The sequence below is a fragment of the Myotis myotis genome, unplaced genomic scaffold (genome assembly GCF_014108235.1).
Source record: "Myotis myotis isolate mMyoMyo1 unplaced genomic scaffold, mMyoMyo1.p scaffold_m19_p_4, whole genome shotgun sequence".
Lineage (NCBI taxonomy): Eukaryota > Metazoa > Chordata > Mammalia > Chiroptera > Vespertilionidae > Myotis > Myotis myotis.
In genome coordinates, this window is record NW_023416346.1 from 83,609,079 (window position 1) to 83,628,981 (window position 19,903).

General features: G+C 47.1%; 1 protein-coding gene across 4 annotated transcripts in view; it reads right to left on the reverse strand.

Annotated features, from left to right (window-relative positions):
* Nucleotides 1-3,820: 3,820 nt before the first annotated feature.
* Nucleotides 3,821-19,903, reverse strand: part of EDA (ectodysplasin A) — a 555,180-nt gene continuing 539,097 nt past the window's right edge. The window contains exons 3-8 of one of the 4 annotated variants that reach the window (XM_036305125.1): nucleotides 16,589-16,612; nucleotides 11,384-11,563; nucleotides 9,979-10,013; nucleotides 9,020-9,071; nucleotides 6,193-6,308; nucleotides 3,821-4,465 (exon numbers count right to left, since the gene is read on the reverse strand). In XM_036305125.1, the coding sequence (XP_036161018.1) occupies nucleotides 4,214-4,465; nucleotides 6,193-6,308; nucleotides 9,020-9,071; nucleotides 9,979-10,013; nucleotides 11,384-11,563; nucleotides 16,589-16,612 (659 nt within the window). In that variant the 3' untranslated portion in view covers nucleotides 3,821-4,213. Of the gene's footprint in view, nucleotides 4,466-6,186; nucleotides 6,318-9,019; nucleotides 9,072-9,978; nucleotides 10,014-11,383; nucleotides 11,564-16,588; nucleotides 16,613-19,903 lie in introns of all 4 variants that reach the window. The other 3 variants (XM_036305124.1, XM_036305123.1, XM_036305122.1) reach the window with 3 other exon arrangements.

Sequence of the window (19,903 nt, forward strand, 5' to 3'; positions counted from 1 at the left end):
CTTTGTCCAAGTCAGCCATCTTGCTTCAGATGGAAGTGAGTGCCTGGCTTCCGGCCACCATAAAGCTCTCCTTCTGGATGGTGAGGCTCTCAGACTCTTGGCCCAATAACTGTTGGCAATGGCAGGCTACACAATTTGGCCCACAACCTGCTGTTCCATTCCTCTTGGGTGGATGCCATTTGGTCCTAATGATTTATCCGCATCGACCTGTCAGTTTGGTCTAGGACATCCTGTATAGTTACCAGTGTGACCTGCTGCCTCTGCCCTGGGTGCCTGACTCATGTGATGACTGTACACAGTGCAAAGACCTAAGGTAAAGGGGACAGGCATGTGGTCTAGGGCAGAGAGAAGGTGAGGTACCTGCCAGGAAGTTCAGACTACATTCCTTCTGCTGCCCCCCTCTGGAATGGGTGCCTTGGGCTTTCTTCTAGCTCATTGGCAGCGCCTGCATAAAAGCATCTAGTGTGTAAGAATTCCTCAAGCCAATTTCAAAAACAGAGGGGAAAAAGCTTTATTTGCAAAGAATAAACCATTAATTTATACAAACTTACATCCCAGTTTATATACATTATGTATAGTTTATATACACAGTATTTCACACTGGATGCTGACCCCCAAAGCAGCACTGGGCCTGCTCCTGGCCATTCTCACAACAAAGTCCACACCTATGCCCCAGCTGGAAGCTTTTTTAATAATGAAATGACACACCCTGACTCCCCTTGGAGTGAGCCCTGACACAGATTAAAAGAAAAAATCTAGTTCCTTCTTTGTGCTCACATTGCCTAGGGGAGACTCCAGGCAGGAGCAGGCTGGAGGCAGTGCCAGGGTGGCCTCAGGACTTCCAGGTATTAGGCCAGTCCAGAGGCAGGAGCTGGGAGAACGCCTTAAGGGGACAAGAGTTCTGATGAAGGCTGCAGCTGCTCTCTCCCTGCCTAGCCGGGCTCCCAAAGGGGGCTTTCACTTTTAGCCGGGAGTCTGGGAGTGAAAGAAAGAAGGGGGCTGTGTGGGACAGGGACTGCTCCACTCCCTCACTCTGCTGAGTCTGTGAGTCGTGGGTCATTCATCTTGGGCAGGCCACCTTCTCTCTCTGGGCCTCAGTCTCCACATGAGTAATATGGGGCAGAATGTAGGTGGGCTAGATTCCCTCTACGGTCCTTTCTAGCACTAAATTTCTCTGAATTGATTTGCACCCACCAGAAGTTACATAAAACTCACATACTCACATGTGCATCAAAATCTTTTTCACCTCCAGGGTTTCTAGTCCTTTCCTGCTCAGCAAAAGAAATTTGGTTTCAGGATGGATGAAGGGGAAATAAGGCAAAGACTACATTTTCCAGGGAACCGTAACTGAGCAGCCCCGACAGCTGATTTTTGTGCCAACTTTGGCTGCTGAAGCCCAAGCAGCTGGCTGAGGCTCCTGCCATGCAATCCTCCTTCAAACCTCTGTTATCTGCCTGCTCACAAATGTCCTTGTCCTATTCTCCATGCAAGACTTGGCCTTCTGGTAAACTCATGTCAGCAAACATTCAAATGCTTAATCTATAATCTATGTCCACATTCTATTATTAGTAAATTGCTTCACTACTTTGTCTATAACGTCACTGTAGCAAGGCTCTCAATTGCTTCCCTCCTCACATGCTCGTCTCGGGTTCCCTTTGACGGTTCCTAATGAATCAAGGATTTGTGTGAATCCTGTCTCCCCTGTAACCTGGAGAATAGGATAGATGTCAGAATGTCCTTTAGGGCCACAATTAGGAAACCTTTTCTTTCCTCTCCTCGCAGCTTTTTGGCTATAGAACCAGTCCTCACTCTTCCCTCCATCTCTGGGAGATCCTGGCAGTACAAAGTCCTCTGTGGTTTGGTAGAAAGAGATAAGGAGTCACTTAGCTATGGGGAGTGGCCAGCTCCTGCAGCCCGTCTGTAGGGTAACCAAAGGAGGACCTCACTTGCAGTAGGGGCTCCATACATAATGGTTGCTTGATTCATGGGGTAAGTGAAAGAACATAAGGGGTTTAAGTTCTGTGGGTACTGGAGACCTGCTGCTTGGACCTGGTGCCAAGACAGTTATTCTGAACATGAAAGCTCTAAGTCTGATGGCTATTTCCCAAGGAAATGCCCTACTCTTTTGCCACAGAGCCTCTGGCAGTCAAGACAACAGGCATTACCATCAAGGAGTGAAAATGAGCATCTCTGGGTCCCTCCCTAGAGCCCACAGGATTTGGAGTCTATATTACCATTTTTATTTGGGTTCCCTCAGGACCTCAAATTCAACACAAAGCTGACGTGCAATGGAATAGTGTTGGAGTCAAACTGGCTGAATGAAGCCCCAGGCCTGTGACTTCAGTGGGTGAGATCCTGGTCAAAGCACTTAACCTCTCTGAGCCTTGTCTAAACAACAGGATTTGTAATATCGAAGGAGATAATAAGAGAGAAAGTACTCTCCAAGTTTTAAGGAGAAATTCTCATCTGTTCCTGCTACACCTGAGGACTGTCCAAGGCACTCTGTAAGAGCCTGGCCAGACCCATTCCTCACATTTGCTTCACCTGGGCTTGCAAGGCTGACATTAGCAACCAGACAATGGCTGTGCCTCCTGCCCTGACCCTTGAAGGGTCCAGCAGTGTAGTGGCTTAGAAAGAGAAGGCATGGTTGTGGAACCTGTTGTTCCTGGTAAATTTCAGCTGCCCAAAGGAACTTATTCCCCATCTCCTCAAAAGGAAACTTGTTTCTTATTTCATGAGCAAGATTAGCAGACTGTATAAGACTGGCCCTCCCAGCTTTGGGCTGGACCATGTACCCGGGAGCCAGGCTGGGCCCAGGCAGTTAGAAATAAGGCTCTTGAACGGTCTCACCATATCATCTGTGGGAAGCTTGGGGAAGTGGTGGTGGTGTCCTTGGGCCTGACTAGAGGGCAGAGCCCTGCCTGAATGCCTAGACCCCAGATTCTCCCAAGCCTTGATTCAGGGGAGCAGCACTGGAATCCACGCTCACCATGCTGTTCTGTGGCTTTCTGAAGCCAGAGCACAGGCCGGGGGTCAGCCAGGCATCAGCTGCTGTCCTTTCAGATAAGGCTTGGGTGGCTGGCTTCAAGATAGGGAAGCCACTTGAAAAACCCCTGTCCTATCCTCACCTCTTGTTCTTTCTAGGTCTGGTAGAAAAGCTCTGCCTCGCTGAGGCCCAGGGGCAGGTGAGGGTTGGGGATTTTAGTAGGCTATTAAAAGGGGTGCCTAAATATTGGGATTTGAAGGAATTTCTGGAGGTCACCCAGTCCAACACTTTGCCGCTAGACACAACTCGACTAGATAAATATTGTGTTGCTTAATAAATGGAAGAAGATTCTCTTTGTGCCCAGGTAATCTCAAGAGTATCCCAGACTCACACAAGCGCAGGTCCCAGGTTAGGCACCTGTCTCAGACAGAGGTAGGCTCTGTGGAGAAAGACATAGGAGGTCTAGTCAGGCTGGGAAGGGGGGCAATTGGGAGGGATCCCAGGGAGTTTTCTGAGCCTGCAGCACAGCTGTAAACAAAGTGAAAGACATGTGGCCCCAAGTCTGGCTTCAGGTTCTTATGCAGGCAGGTTTGTGATCATTCTCTGTAATCACTCCAAGGAAGAGCAAACCTCCTGTCCCTGAAGCCTGGGGAGCTGCTGCACTGGCTCTGACTGCGCTGGAAGAGCTGACCCGCTGGCTGGCTGCAGGCAGAGCAGCAGGAATGCTTCCACTGCCCAGGGCGCCTGCTCAGCAGGTTTGTTCCTTGGTCTCTGCCACAAGCACCGACCTTTCCCCTCTGACCCCGACCCCACCTCACCCCACCCCACCCCAAAGAGGGTTTGCTCCCCAGTCTGGAGTATACCTCTGCTTTCTTTTGCCTGCTGCCCCGGACCCTCACTTTAGTGCAACAAATGATAACTTTGACATCAGGGACCTTGAGATTGAAGAGTCATGCCATTAAGCCAGTCAACATGGACACAGGGAAGCCACTTCGGCTTCATGTAAACCCTGGGGCTTCATCAACTGTCCTGTTAACTCAAGGTCATTCAGGAAAGGCAAGCAGGCCTTGTCGTCCTGGAGTCACTGGAGAATAAATAGCCTTGGGGCCTTTCTCTCTGCAGCTGCAACACACACATGCCTCACTCCACAGCAGCACTTTGAGGTTCTGGGGATCCTGGCTCCCAAACCTAGGGCAGGGGCACGGGCAGGGACCAAATATGGGGAATCTAGGATGCAGGGGCCTCGCCCAGCCTGATGGCCCCAAAGAAAGTGGTGTGCTTGCTCATGTTGATAGAGATGTCAGCGTGCACCATCTTCACAGCGATCTTTTGCCGGGCTTTGAGGAGGCAGACGCCCGCGGTGTAGCAAGTGTTGTAGTTGGTCTTGCCCGTCTCGATGCTGCGGGTACACTGCAGAAAGGGCTTCTCGTCCACCACCACCTCATAGCTGGCAAAGTCAGTGAAGTTGATGTAGTATACCTGGGTGAGAGGCAACAAGAAGGGATTGGGGGAGAGGGAAAGAGGGTGGAGCCCTCCCCTGTCATGACGAACTGCCAGTAGAACTCGTGGAGGGGCAATGCCACTTGAAGGCATGCTAGTTAGCCTACAGGAAAGGAGGGGTGATGGGCTTAAACTCTGTCCTTCCCCTACTCTGTGGGGCTCAGGTGCCTGAGCAAATCTTTCTTTCCACAGCACACCAGTTGTAAACTCTGAGGGCAAGAACCCTGCCTTAATCATCTCTTTACCTCCCCCAAGCACCCCCCAACCCCACCCACACCCTCCTCTACCCTGGCTATGGACACAAATGAATACAAACTAACTTCTAGTTGCAAGCCCCAAAGACTATTTGCAGATAAAGTTAGAAGTCACTGATTTTCCAGAGAGGGAGCAGTGACAACTTGCCATTTCTTTAGCTCTTTTGAAGCCTGCCCCTGCCACTGCTGCATTTCTCTCACTCATTCTCAGTGTCCCTTAGCTCTCTCATCTGACAATTGAGGAAACAGATCCAGAGAGATGGAGAGCTATCCACCACAAATGAGATCAAGAATTTGGAAGGGCAAAACCCAGGCACCCAACTTTATTTTGTGGCCAGGAGGAAGTGCGAACCTATGTTCAAAGGCCTGGTGTTAAAGGGATTTTCCCAGTTTGCATGGTGTCCAAAGCCTGAGGCTACTCCCAATTCTCTCCTAGACCCAGAAAATTAATTTGTTTATCTTTCACTACCAAGCTTTGATGGAGCTTAGGAAAAATGCCCCTTAGGACACTGGAATTACATTTATGTGCCCCCTGGGGATTGGGACCCCCATCTCTTACCCTGAATCATTTCATTAAAGGTTGCTTCCTACATGGGCTCTGTAGGAGGGAGCAGAGCGTTCTGGTGCCATATAATTTCTTGAATCAGCACTCAATCTCTGCCAGGATGCTTGATGGACTTAGCAAATACCTATTAACCCACCTTCTCTGGCCACTCCCCTGTGAGGCCCTTCTGCTGGCTCAACAGTCCTGCTGTAATCTGCCTGCTTGTTGCCCACCCCACAGAAGCCCCAACCTCAAGGCTCATCTACCTCTAGCTCATAGGAGCCACCCAGTGGAGGCAACCAACAGGGGTGGAAGCGGATAGGCAGTAGGCCTGGGCAGGACAAGGACAAAAACAGAGGGAGAAAAGCTCTGGGAGAATGATAGCAGGAAGGAGGCAAGAATAACAGAGAAACAGAAGGTAGAGAAATAAATGGGAGAAAGAACAAGGAAAGATAGTCAGAAGTTTTTTTGAGGTTAAGAGCAAGTCCACAGGAACACTCTTCATTGCAGAACCAGCAGTGTGGGGGAAGGGGTTCTCAGCATCCCTGGAACTAACTTTCAAAGAATGTACTCAGACAGAGTTCAAGTTTGGCAGTAGAACCAAATAACTTGGGGGGCGGTGGGTGGGTGGGGAAGAACAAGGGCCTGGTGCCCTGTAGGAGGGAATTGATGCCAGGGTATGAGAGGGACCTCTTTTCAGTTTTTCAATGATATATGGCTAGGAAAAAATCCAAACATCCCCCTCTCTCTTTCCTCTTTTGAACTCCCTCCCAGTATGGTGCCCCCTAGCCCCTCATCCACCAAAGCAGGCTGGTCTTGGATGGCTCCACAGTATCCCTATATGGCCTGCATGGCATCTGCATTCTGGATATAAGAAGAGTTAGGCCTAAGACCGTACTCACTTCTACCTGACTATAGATGAAGTAGGTGCCGTCCACCAGTACCTCCAGCTCCCCACTGCGGGGATGTAGCTTAAACACCTTGGGGTTCATAGTGATGCGAGACCAGTCATTGAGCACTCCACCTGAAAGATCTCAGTATGAGAGAAGGGCAGTCACTCAGTAGATGTCAGAATAATCTGGGCAATAGAAACAAGAATTATCAAGTTGTACACAACCTCCACCCCATCCCTGTGCAACCCAAGTAGCCCAGGAGGCCAAGCTTTAAGAAGAGCATTTGTAAGCTCAGACCCCTGGGGTCTGCCTGTCTGTCTTCCTCTCTTTCCCTGACCCCTCCATCCAGAAAGGCCTTTAACCAACACTTTGTAGTTGGAATTGTAGTTGGGGAGTAAGAAGAGAGTGGGCACACTGACCAATTTTCTTTGTTGTTCTGGGGCCTGCACAGGCAAAATTCAGACACTGAGTGGCAGACTAGCTCTTATTATGCCATTTGATTTCACCAGCCATAATTCCACAATCTCTCTCCTGTCAGAGGTTCATGGATTTTCTCCTCCATAAGATTCCTCCATACCCACTCCTTTCTGAAAAGCCTCCCTGGGCCCCCAGGAAACCACTTAGACCAAGAATTGTTGACCTGGAGAACCTTAGGTATCAGGGGTGAGTCAGACTTCATGGTAGCCAGAGAGTGTAACTACCAGTAATAAGGCCCATGGGGGAGAAGGGTATTTATGAGAGGGAGGGGAAGACTGCCAGGCAGCATTAGAACCAGCCAAGGGGATGGCAAGGGTGTCTGGGAGCTGAGGCACCCCTGGTAAAGCTTCTGTCTTTCAGCCCCACCCCATTCGGGGTGGAGGGGCCACCATATTTCCTTGGCCTTGGCCCAACACAGAACCAGCATGTGAGGGTAGAGGAAGAGCTTCCTTTTCCATCCTGCTGGGGGAAGTGGTGTTGTGGTGTGCCTTCCCACCACAAGAGAAGGGAGTCCAAGCCTATGGGGCCTTTTCCCCTCAAAACCATCTGTTCTCCAGCCAAGAAATTATGTTTTGAACATCCATCCTTGGCTAGTCTCAGGATGCCTGCCTCTTTGAGGCATGAGGAAACTGGCCTTGAGGTGATGATGGGATAGGAGTTAGGAGGAGATTCCTTGGTTCAACCCCTTCAAATCCACTCTGAATGATGTCCTCCTACCCACAGCCCCTCTGGTGCAAGTGAAGATTAGCAGAGACTGCTACTGGAGACTGACCTAGAGGGTTTGGGACTAGTCTTGTGATGTGCTAATGGGAGCAAAATCAGTAGTTTCTGGCACAGAATAAACACAGAGGCCACCCATCCAGACACCCAAACATATCTGTTTCCTGTCTGTCACACTCCTCCTGGACAGATGGTGGTCATGGCTCACCCAGAGCCCTGGGGCCTAAGGCACCTGGTCCCAGCAGGACTGCTTGGGTTCTGATGCCATTCTGCTCCTACTTACATTTCTGAGGCACGCATCCAGATGGCAATCCCAGATGTAGCTAAGTCCAGTCATTAAGAAAGCTGAGCCCAGCCAGGTCAGAACTGACTGGCCTCTTCAAAGCTGTCCTCATGTAGTAGGTTCCTTAACATTCATTTACTGTGTCCATACTCACAGCCCAGCCCTTCCCTTCCCCTCCAAGCTCTGTATGCATCTGGCATCTTGGCTGGCTTGCTGCTTCCCAAGGCTCCTGGGGGTTCATGCATTTTAGGCTCTGTGCATCCTGGGGACTGGGCATTATTTCAAAGCACTTTTCTTTATTGACTGTCTCTTTGGGGAAGAAAATGAACCTAATCATTTAGTGGTGTGTACACACACATCACTGAAGTAGCACAGTGCAGTGGAAAGAGTCAGCAAATGTGGTTTTAAATCCAAGCTCCTACACTTAACGGAATGGTGAGTTAATTAAACCTCTCTGAGCTTCAGTTTCTGGCTCTGTAAGAAGGAGCTAATACCTACCTCATAGGGTTGTTGTGAAGATTAAATAAAATAAAAGACAAAGAAAGCATGTTGAAAACTGTGAAGTACCATACAAATATAAGACGTTATGATTTATTATGGTATTGTCCAATCTCTCTGGGACTCTGTTTCCCCATCTCTTAAAAGCAGGAACTACATTTAATTGGTGTTTATTAACCTCATTACACCTATTCTCCCCTTTTATAGACACTAGCATGGCATACTTCCTAGAGAATCTAACATGCCCCCCACCTCCCTGTACAGACCTACCAGACAATAATTTGCAGTTATGTAGTTTTTCCCTTCTCTGATTTGTATTGTGAGACTGTTGATCAAACTACACATATCCTCATGGTGACTCTGACAGCACCTCCATCTCCCAACAATTCCGTTCCATCTAAACAAGCGGTTCTCAACCTGTGGGTCGCGACCCCTTTGGCGGTCGAACGACCCTTTCACAGGGGTCGCCTAAGAGACCATCCTGCATATCAGATATTTACATTACGATTCATAACAGTAGCAACATTACACTTATGAAGTAGCAACAAAAATAATTTTATGGTTCGGTCACAACATGAGGAACTGTATTTAAAGGGCCAGAAGGTTGAGAACCACTGGGAAGTCTCAAGTCCCTTTCAGCTTCCTCAACAGTGTTTCTAATTGCAATTTGGGTGTTGCAGCTGGTCTTGGTGCAAGCAATTACCCAGGACAGTCAGCAGAGGGCAAAATGGAGTAGAGAATGGCTCCCTCGTGCCCAGGGTATCTCAGGGGTCTGGGAGGAACTAGGTTGGGTGATTATTTGGAAGCAGGGAGTAAAGAGGAGGAGCAGCTCCTCTTATCTACAGAGCTGACTCTGACTCTTACCATTCTTGACTTGAATTGCTGACCCTTGGCCCTGCAGATGCACCACAGCTGGCTGGGAGGATGAGAAGGATAGAGAGAAGAGTCACTGTGAGAAATGACTGCTTACTCAGCCACCAGTTTCCACCTCTGACTTCTAGTCTTCTTTCTGATTCCAATTCTGATCCTTCTCCCCTGTCTTGGGATGCTAGTGACCACAGTGTGACAAGAGGATAATATGATTTTGTAGTTTGGCCACTAGCTATGTGACCTCAGCCAAATGTAATGCCTCTGAGCCTCGTTTCTCTTACTGTAAAGTGGGAATTAGAAGAATTTCTGGCTTCTCTCACAGAATGTTTGAAGATCAAATGAGGTGATGGATACAAAATTGCCCTGGAAGCCATCAAGCTCTATGCAGCTATGTAGGTTTAATTGTGGCCGAACAGCTGTAGTGAGGGAGGCTGAGATGAGACAAGGCCAGGCAGCAGAACCTACCAATAGAGACAGATTAGGAAGCTCAAAGACTAGGGAGGAGCCCTTCAGGCCATTAAGGCTGGGGCTGGCCTGGAGCTGGTTGGCTGATTTTCAATGACATACTCTTAACCTTCTAAGCTCCTGATCCCAGGCGGTCTGAGTGCTGACATGGTGTCTGGGGTGGACAGAGGAGTTGGAGGCCAAGGTGAATAGGGCCTGTCTAGTGGCTCATTTTAGCTGACTAACGTGTGTGGATATGGTAACCCTCTGTCTCCTGTGGAATAGGGAAAATGGCCAAGGGAGGACTCAGTTCCCTTAGCTAAAGGCAGACCCTGGGGCAAAGCTTTGTATTCACAGAGATGGGAGTGGCTCTGAGGAAGAAGCCTCAGAACCACCAGGGTATCCTCACAAAATAAAGCCTGAGCAAATTTAATAGGTGGCAAACTCAAAGGTGGCTCTAGTCCTGTGGCCTTCCCTCCTCCCCAGGAAGAGAGCAATGCCCAGCCAACCTGGTTCTCTCGAGTTCCAGCTTTATCTGAAGAACCTGTGAAAGAGGACAGGACAATTAGAAGATTAACTCTTCCTACTTCCTTTTCTCCTCATCCAGGGAGCCAGTGGCAGGGAGCTGTGATCCCTGCAGCCAAGCCTTGCAATGGGAGAGGGCACCCCTTTCTTGTGTCACTTGTCCCTGACCTGCATCTTCAGTGGGCCTAGCAAGTCCCACTGAGCACCCTCGGAGACAGATGAGAGAGCATTCCTGTCACTGTGTGACCCTGAGGCAAGTCTTTAGCCTTTTGCTTGCTTTCTATTAATTTTCTTCATAGAGTGCATTGCCATTTGTAAGTATCCTGCTTCTTTAATCATCTCTCTTTTCCTCTAGGACATAAACTACATGAGAACAAGGACCACTTATCAATACAACTCTTACACATAGAAAGTGCTCAATTAATATTCATGGAAAGATTAAATTAAAAAAAAAACACCTCCAACTCCATCTCTTGTGGCCATGGTAACACTGATTAGCCCTATTTGAACTATGAATCAAAGAATCTGAGTCCTGCTGCAGAATTTGTGGACCTAGAGAAGTCAGCTGTAAAGAGCCCATTTCTTTAAGGCCTCAGGATACAGAAAGGGAGCTGGAGAGGAAAATAACAACTGGCCCAACCCCAGGCAGTCTGATTCCTGTCAAGTCCAATTAGGTAGTTTTGGATCTGCATCTATATCTCTTGGATGCCCTTCTGGGCCCAAAGGGAAAGATGCAAAGAGATGAAATGTTATTCGAAAGGGTAATGCGGTTGGGTAAGGATGTAGTTCAAGGAGCACTTGGTTCCTCGACAGGATGGTCTTGGTGCCTGGGTTTGCTTCTCCCATAGCCTGAGTGATTCATAAGTTTTCAACTCCTTGACTCTCAGCAACTGCTTGTCTACCTCTGAGAAGGGCATCTTAGAATTCATGGGATAAGACTGTTGTAGGACTGGTATCTTGCCCAGTCCTGAACATTCCTCCCCATATGAACATCAGCACAGGAATTAGATGCTGGGAATCAGAGCAGAGCCAATCCATCTCTTACAGGAAGTTCAGTGAACCCTCAGGGCCTCTGTCTCAGGCTCATATGAGTTTACTGGCCCACTACAAGGAGGCCTAGAGTAAGGGAGAACTTGTGATAGAAAGGTTAAAACAGGTCAAGAACAGGTGACTCCTTCTGGACAGGTTGGTATAAACAAGAAGTTAGAGCAGGTCAGATCCTACTGGCTTGTTTAATCTCTAATTTTACACTGAGCTAGGAGACCTGCATTTTTTATTGCACAGCCATACAACCAGCAGCATTTGAAACTGCTCTCAGGATCATCCACCCCTGCTCTATTAAAGTACTGGTAAAGGAGCCTGGGGGAGGGCGGAGAAACAGGAACTCACCAGAAGGCCCTTGGAGGCCAGGAGGTCCTTGAGGGCCAGGAGGACCTGGAGGGCCAGGTGGGCCCATAACAGTTGTTCCTGGAATTCCAGGAATCCCTGGAATCCCTGGAGGTCCCTGGGGTCCTGGAGGTCCTGGAGGTCCTGGGGGGCCATTTGGCCCAGGAGGTCCTGCCTTCTTTCCTGAAAAACAAGAGTCAGTGTTCTATTTGTAGTTATTGAATGAGGATGTACTACTGTCAGTTCAATGGACTTCCAATGACAAATAGTCAGCACTTGAGAGTTCCTGCTATTAAAGAGGTGAACACCTTTGTCACACACCTCTCTCTCTCTCTCTCTCTCTCTCTCTCTCTCTCTCTCTCTCTCTCTCTCTCTGTCTCTCTCTCCCTCTCTCTCCTTTCATGAATAATCATTTACAGAGTTGGGTTTGAAGATAATAGAAATAAATGGCCCTCAAGAAGCTCAGTCTAGCGAGAAGACAGATACAGTCACAGGAAAGTAGAAGTGCCATATTCTTGGTGGGGACAACATGCTGAAGAGGTCAGGAAGGGCTTCATGAAGGACGTTATATTTCATCTGAGTTCAAAGGATCTGAATTACCAAGGGGCCAGTTTTCAGAATATTGGGCTGTTGTCAAAGAGAGTGGCTTTCATGTTTACTTCTTTGTTTGGTGGATTGATGCAGATGGAAGAGAAAGCTAAAAGGACAGCCTGCCCTTAGGAGTAACATCAGCTCCAGGAAGGCTTCTGATAGGAGGCAGGATGTACAGGAACTGGGGTCATGGAGGAAGTGCTTGCTGGGAATGAAGACTGGGAGGGAGAGAGAGAGAGGGAGGGAGGGAGGGGAAGAAGGAGAGGTGGGGAGTAGAAAGAGCTGAGGAGGAGGCATCAGACTTTACTTTCTCAGCTGACCTCTCTAAATCTTATTTTTAAAGGTTTCTTGGGAAGGAAATTCTGCACACTCCCTTGGTAACATGTCCCAATGTTCATTACCCCTCACTGTTAGGAAGTTTTTCTATATATTTAACTGAAATCCCTTCTGCAACAGTTTAAGGTCTTTGTGTAGATAGAAAAGAATAGTTACCATCATACATATAATAACCCTTGTATTCTCAAAGACATTGTCACCTATCAACCTCCATTTTATAGGCTAAATAATCCAGCTTCCCAGTCTTTCCTCAGAGGCCCTAGTCTCCTATTCTTGAATGTATTATTAATCAAGCCCACCAACTCCTCCCCTTTTTGTCCTCACTATCCTTTCAGAACAGTCTTGATCCTCCTATTCCAAGTTCCAGTCCCCCCGACAATACCAACAGTATGTAGTTATGTTCAGTGAGTGCTAACTCCAGTCTTGAAGTCAAACCTGCAGCTCATCCTGCTTGGTTCCTCTGCTCTGTGCAGCCCAATTCAAGCACTGTAGGTGGTCACAGGTGGCTGTCTCCTTCCTCCCTTCCCCACTTTCTCACAGTTTGGTGGAAGTCCCAGGAATGGAAGCCTTTTATCAGACCCACCACAATGTCTTCACCGGTGGTACTTTCTTAGTTTTAAATACAACCCTCTCAAGTCTCACTTAAATACCTCCTTACTGCTCCCCAATTCCTTGCTCTGCAGCCTCGTAAGCAGAAAAATCTTGTCTCATTTATCATGTCCTCCTTTAAGAACAATGCTACATGTTCAAGAAACCCAATCCCCATGGCAACGTGCTCAAAAGGCCAGTTGTCCATGTCTAAGCACACCTGCATTTGGGATGAAACAATGGCGTCATTGTGGCGTCCTTTGTCCAAGAGGAAAGGAAGGTCCAGAGAGCCTCTCTCGCAGGAAAGCCCCTGTTGCCATAAAGACCTAGAGGTAGGAGCTTCAGCATTTTCACTGCACTTAGCAGCAAAAGATTGGATCTTCCCAGTTTCTAGATCTAACCAATTTCAAGATGCTGAACAGGAAAGCCATCTTCCTTCAGATTTGAGTAGCTTCCAAGTAAGTCTCATTCAGTGCCCAAGTTTCAATCCCAGCTAGTGTAGTGGAAATAACATGGGATCTGTAGTCAAGAGATAAATCCATAAGCTCCAAAATCTGCCATGGACACATTTTGGGCAAATCCCTTCCTCTCCTGGAGCCTTAGTTTCTCCATCAGTGACTTCTCTAAGTTTCCTCCCAAGACTGAGGTTCCTTAAGGAGCACTGACTTCCCACTGGCAGTCAGGAAACTTCCCTAGCCTGGTTGTAAGGGTTGCTTCTCCCTCACTGTTCTCTGGGCTGCGTGTACTCAGAGGATGGTGCACATTAGGCTGTGCTATGTTCCAGAATTTGCAGGCCTCACAGTAATTTTTCAAGCTAGAGGGTGTTCTGTGGGTAGTACAACTTTAGTGTCAATACTGTGAGTCTCTTGTGATTGATAATGTAATTTTGGAAGAATTACAGTCAGAAACTCCTCCAGTCAAAGAGAATAATGGTTGCAAGTGTAAACAGAGAATGCTCACTTATGAAAATGTTAGAAGGCATTTAGGGAAAAACTCTTGCTGTGATCTAGTTCTGCAGCTGGTCCCCTTTGCTCCTCAGCACCCAGTTTTAGGCAAGTGTGCTTCTTGTGCTTGCATACTCGCAGAAAGCAGGCTCAGAGAGGACCATGACCACTCGGACCAAGAAGATGGCTTTAGAGCAGTGGTTCTCAACCTTCCTAATGCCGCGACCCTTTAATACAGTTCCTCATGTTGTGGTGACCCCCAATTTCATTGTTACAAATTGAACATAATTAAAGCATAGTCATTAATCACAAAAACAATATGTAATTATATATGTGTTTTCCGATGGTCTTAGGTGACCCCTGTGAAAGGGTTGTTCGACCGCCAAAGGGGTCGTGACCCACAGGTTGAGAACCGCTGCTTTAGAGGATTGAATTTGTTCTCCGTATTTCCTTATTTTAACAGAGCACTTCATGATACAAAAGCCCAGAGACTTTTATACTTAGAAAGTTACCCTTTGTAGTCTTAGATGAAAGTATACATTCTTTTCAAATATAACCTTACAAAAGGGTATTTTGCTAACCTATTAGCAAAGTCCAAATTGTTGAAAGAACATAAAGTGAGTGAAAATGTGTGTGTTGTGTGTGTGTGTGTGTGTGTGTGGGAGAGAGAGAGAGAGAGAGAGAGAGAGAGAGAGAGAGAGAGAGAGAGAGAGAGAGAGAGGAAGAAATTCCATTGAAGAATGGAAATTAACTCAATTTAACTTAACTCTTCAGGCATGTGCCTATTCACTGTGTCCATAGAAATCTGTATTAAATGGCTTCTAAATCACTTTCAGCCAAAGTAGATGTTTAAGTCCTCTATGCATCTCCCCCCAGTAATGGCCCATACACAGGTAGCAGTGTGAGGCAGTGACCCAAGTCCTTGGTAGAGGCATTGAAATCTGAATGTAATTCCAGAGCTTCTGGCCTAGACAGCTGACTTCTATTGCCATTCCCAGGGCTCACCCATCGGATAACACTGAGACTGGGAGCTGCTTTCTGGGAAATCACTAGCCTACTTGCTGCTCCCCAAGCATGCCATGCTTTTTCATGTTTCTGAGAGATCTGAGTATGCTATTTCCTTTGATGGAGTATCATTCCCCTCTTTTTTCCCCTCATCCTTCAAGTCCAGGTTAAATACTGTTTTCTCTGAGTTTGGTCCCTCACTCTCCCAATGAGAACTACTTGCTCCTTCTTTGTGCTCCCACAGCATGCTGTTCATGCTCCAATGACATCATTTTTTAGACTAGACAGTAATTATTTGTGCGTACTTCCACGGTTCCAACTGCACTGGGAGATTTTTAAGGGAAGGAACCATTTTCTTCATCTCTGTATCTCTACTCCTGACCAACATAAGATGCTTATTCACTGTCTAGTGAACAAGGAAGTAGAAAAAAAATACTAGTAGCTGTGATTAGAAAGTGCTCTCAAGTCTACTTATTAAAAAGGCAAGTCATCCCCAGGCTTGTGTTAGGAGCACAGGGTGTCCTTCTTCAAGCCAGGTGAGCATTCTGGGTTTGTTATAATGTCTGTCTTAAAGGAATATGACAAGTGTTAAAAACTAAACGTTTGAAAGTCAAATTTACTTTCTTAAAAGACAAATAATTTTGGTGGATGCCCAGGCTCCGCAGAAAAAGGTTTTCTCACTAGCTCCAGCTCTCTGGCTGTTTTCCAGCTTTGTTCAGCTCAGGTCCACAGGAGGCCAGGCTTCCTTACAGCAGGGACATAGGTTTTCCATGTGGCCACTGCACCTCAACCACCAGAGCACCCTCGCACTCAGAGAAATGGCAGCTGAAGTCAGTCTTTGTGGCTAGTCTGGGGATGATAATGTACTCTATAAGGCTCCAGAAATCTTAACAGACAGAATCATTTCACTTAAAACATTTTAATGAAAAGTGATTAATTTCACTCTATTTTCCTCCTAAGTCAGAACACATAAACAAATAGATATTTAGAACTGGTTTTGCAATAGGTTCTTTAGTCCTAAGGAGTGAACCATATTACCTGATCCTGTACAATATTTTGGAACCTGTTCTGTCATTGGGTTCTCCTTAAGTAAGCAAGCACTTGGGCTAGTCCCATGGCAAGCACACCACAGACTTACTGACCCAACAATGGCACAATGGATCTGCTCAACTAGAGCTTCTTTGAAAAGACCAAAAGATCAGGGTATTACTCCAGCCTAATTTTTCCATTACAGAGAAAATGATATTGAAACCCCAAAGCTAGAAATACCTTCCCTGACTATCTGAAATATACAACAGGGATAACTTTGAGGCCAAGTACTGACATCCCTCAGGAGGTAATATATATACCTACTCCCTACAGGCTGTCTCAGGATTTCATTCATACCTGATCACTGACTTGATAAAGGAGGGGGAGAAATGAAAAGAAGGGCAGGGGAAAGGAGCAAGTAAGAATAAAGGAAAGAGAAACTGAATCATATGAAAGAAGGAGCAAGAAAGAAAAGCAAAATCAACATTCATATGTTGCCAGAGAAGCAATTCTATCTTTTGTGGATCATCACTGAGAAACAATATCTATTTTTGTTGTTGTTGTTCGTTGGAAGCTACAACACTCAAGAAGATCCCATGTGATTGAATAAAATAATAGATAACCAGACTATAAAAATCCCACTCCCTGAATTTTTTTTCTTCTAATTTTAGAAAAGACATGACATGGCAGCAATTTAATCAAATCAGGAACTTACCCTTTTTCTTGTTTTTAACTGGACCTGTTACAAAAAGAAAATGGAAAATTAAATCACTGGAAATTAACAGAAAATGTTTATTCTCCAAGACAGTCCTAGGAGGGACCCCAAGACACTGCAAATGTGAGGAAGCCCCATGCTAAGGTCAGGTAATTGACAAGGTATCTCCCAACTGTCAATCTTCCCCAGTCTGTTTATGATTGTTTTGCTACTCTTGTAACAAGAAAGGTACAAGGGAGCTTCTTTCCTAGGGATAAAAAAATTGTTCAGGCTGCCTTTGGAGTGAGGGAATGGCTGCTTCTCCATAGAGCTGAAATGTTCAGAAACGCAGAACTCCATAACCTTAGGACGGCATTCCAATAATTCTGCAAGTCCTGAGACTGAAGAATTATGCATTTAGGTTAGGAGCTGATATGAAGTGTCATGTGCTGAATCTGGAAAGAAAAAAGGGTCATTTTCATGGAAGGAGCAGAGCAGTGGCAGTTAACATTTTAGTCACTTCCTTATCATAATTTAGTTAGTAATTAAAACAGTGCGACCACAGTACATGTGGGGGCCACATGAATTCTTACTGTAATTTACCATAACTTAACAGACAATTTAAGGAAGTGTCAACAGTTTTATTGAAAATGAAATCACAACCATTTTTTTGGAAATTACTTCCAAAGAAAATAATTCTAATAATTGAGGGCACTCAAACCCTCCCCCCCCCACCCCCCGTCTTTCTCATAGTGTTAGGTGACAATCACTACTCAGACATACACAGTATAGGTGCCTCCCAGACATGTTTTTCCCTCCTGGAGATGCAATTATCTTCACTCCTTAGGTGTATTTGATGTTCTTTTCCTTCTTTCATTTTTTATTTTTTGTTTTCTTTAGATACAGTTATTTAAAATCTGTTCAAAACTTCCATGAGGACACTATTGGACAACATTAAACCATGGAGCTTATAAAAAGAACACCAAGCATTTGTATATCTACTACTATATATATAAAACCCTAATATGCAAATAGACCAAATGGTAGAACAATTGAACTACTGAACAACTGAACTAGTCACTATGATGTGCACTGACCACCAGGGGTTGCGCGTGGAATATGGCGGGAGTCGGCAGCAGGTGCCAGAGCATGGAACATGGTAGGCATCAGCCGCAGCGGGATGGTGGAGCAACTGAGTGGGGGCACCAGACCAAGGCGGGGCACCTGTCACTATCACCGGGGTGAGCCTCTGGTGGTTACTGAAAATTCTTTGCTCCCACGCACTGCGGACCAGCCGGGCACTCGCACCTGCTGCCGGCACTGGCCCCAGTCACACCTGCTGCCGGTGCCAGCCATATTCGCACCAGCTGCCAGTGCTGCCGCTCGCACCCAGTCTGGTGCAAGGATCACTCAGTGCCATTAGTGGGTACAAGTGGCAGCTGCTGGCCCCAATCACCCCTCAGGGCTTCTCCACCTCCCCCTGAGAGGCGATTGGGGCCGGCAGTCACCACTCACACCCGCTGCCGGTGACAGCTCTGCTTGCACCTGCTACCAGCACTGAAGCTGCTGCTTGTATCCGCTGCAGGCACTGGCCCCAATCGCTCTGCGCTGTCAGTGGGTGTGAGCTGGGCTGGCGCTATCAGTGCATGGGAGCAGCAGCAGCCGGAGCCGGGCTGCTGGCAGACAGGGGACCGGGGGCTGTGGCAGGAGGGGCCAGACCGGGGCATGGAGGATGGGCTGAGACCTACCCCTATGCCCACCGCAGTCTTGCGGCCCACAGTTCCTTTCAAGGTGCACGAATTTGTGCACTGGGTCTATAGTTGTTTTATAAAACACTAGTGACCCAGTGCACAGATTCATGCACATTGAAAGGAAATTAATTAGATGGTGGCCAGTGGGGCAGGACTGGGTGAGATAGGCTGGACACACGCTCTGGAGCCAACATTTTGCAGTCTCTCCCTGTCTGGCTGCACCTGGGATGGCGCTGTGGCTCAAAGGGCATCTGTGGACTGAGTGGGGTCACTCTGGCAGGTGGGGTTCCTCTGCCTGGCTTGTGGGGACTGGGCTGAAATCAGCTTTCCGACATCCCCTGAGGGGTCCTGGAGTGTGAGAGGGCACTCTGCAACATTGCTGTCATACAGGGTGTAGAACACAAACACAAGTGTGCAGTAAGCCAGATTCAGGACCGATAGTGCCCCAGTAACAACATAACCCACAGCTGAAGGTGGAATTGCATGGCCCCACAAGGAGTCAGGCTCCCTCCTCTCTGGTTTCAGGGTGCATCACCTGAGAACTGCTGCTGCCAAGTCACTGCAGCTTGGCAGATCCTGTGTTGAGTGTCTGCCCCCTGGTGGTCAGTGCACATCATAGCGACCTGTCGGACAGTTGGACACTTAGCATATTAGCCTTTTATATATATAGATATTTATAAAACATATTTCCATATATCATCTCATTTTATCCAGCAACAAGCCTGGAATGATCTTTACCTCTAAGAGCAAGCTCTATCAGAGGCTGTATTTGAGCAGGCTAGATCAGAAGTCACTAAAGTATCTAACCTGGAGGGCTGCCAAGTGTGGTCATCAGAGCTTGCGCAGGTCCCTTGGAAACCAATGTCTGTATAGACTTCCCTGTCAAAGCAATTTCATGTGTAATGGTAGGTATTACTATGTGCAAGGGGTGTTTTAGGTTGAGTTTAGTGACCAGCTACACTTAAGGTAATAAATATTCATAATTTTATTCTCACTTTTTAAAAAAATATATATTTTATTGATTTTTTACAGAGAGGAAGGGAGAGGGATAGAGTGTTAGAAACATTGATGAGAGAGAAACATCCATAAGCTGCCTCCTGCACACTCCCTACTGGGGATGTGCCCGCAACCAAGGTACATGCCCTTGACCGGAATCGAACCTGGGACCCTTGAGTCCGCAGGCCGACGCTCTATCCACTGAGCTAAACCGGTTAGGGCTTTATTCTCACTTTTCTCCTTTTCTCATCTTCCAGTCCTTTGTATTCTTTCTCTGCTGCCTATCCTTTATGCTTTTAACAGTATTGAGAATTCCTGATAATGTGCATGGAGATTCTGATGAGAAAGATACTATTGACCAAGAGGCAGCAATCAAACCTGAGAAAGGCCACATCCTTGAACAAGAACGCTATTTGGGAAGGATTTACACAGAAAGGCGCAGCCTAATCAGCCATCTACGAGCCAGCCAGTCAGCCACCTCAACCTGGGAAAGCACCGGGATGACAGCCATTGTAGCCATATGCTCCCAGAGACAAGGTGTCTATAGTGGCAAGTTGCTGACCATTGCAGCTGGTTAAAGGTTTAGTTA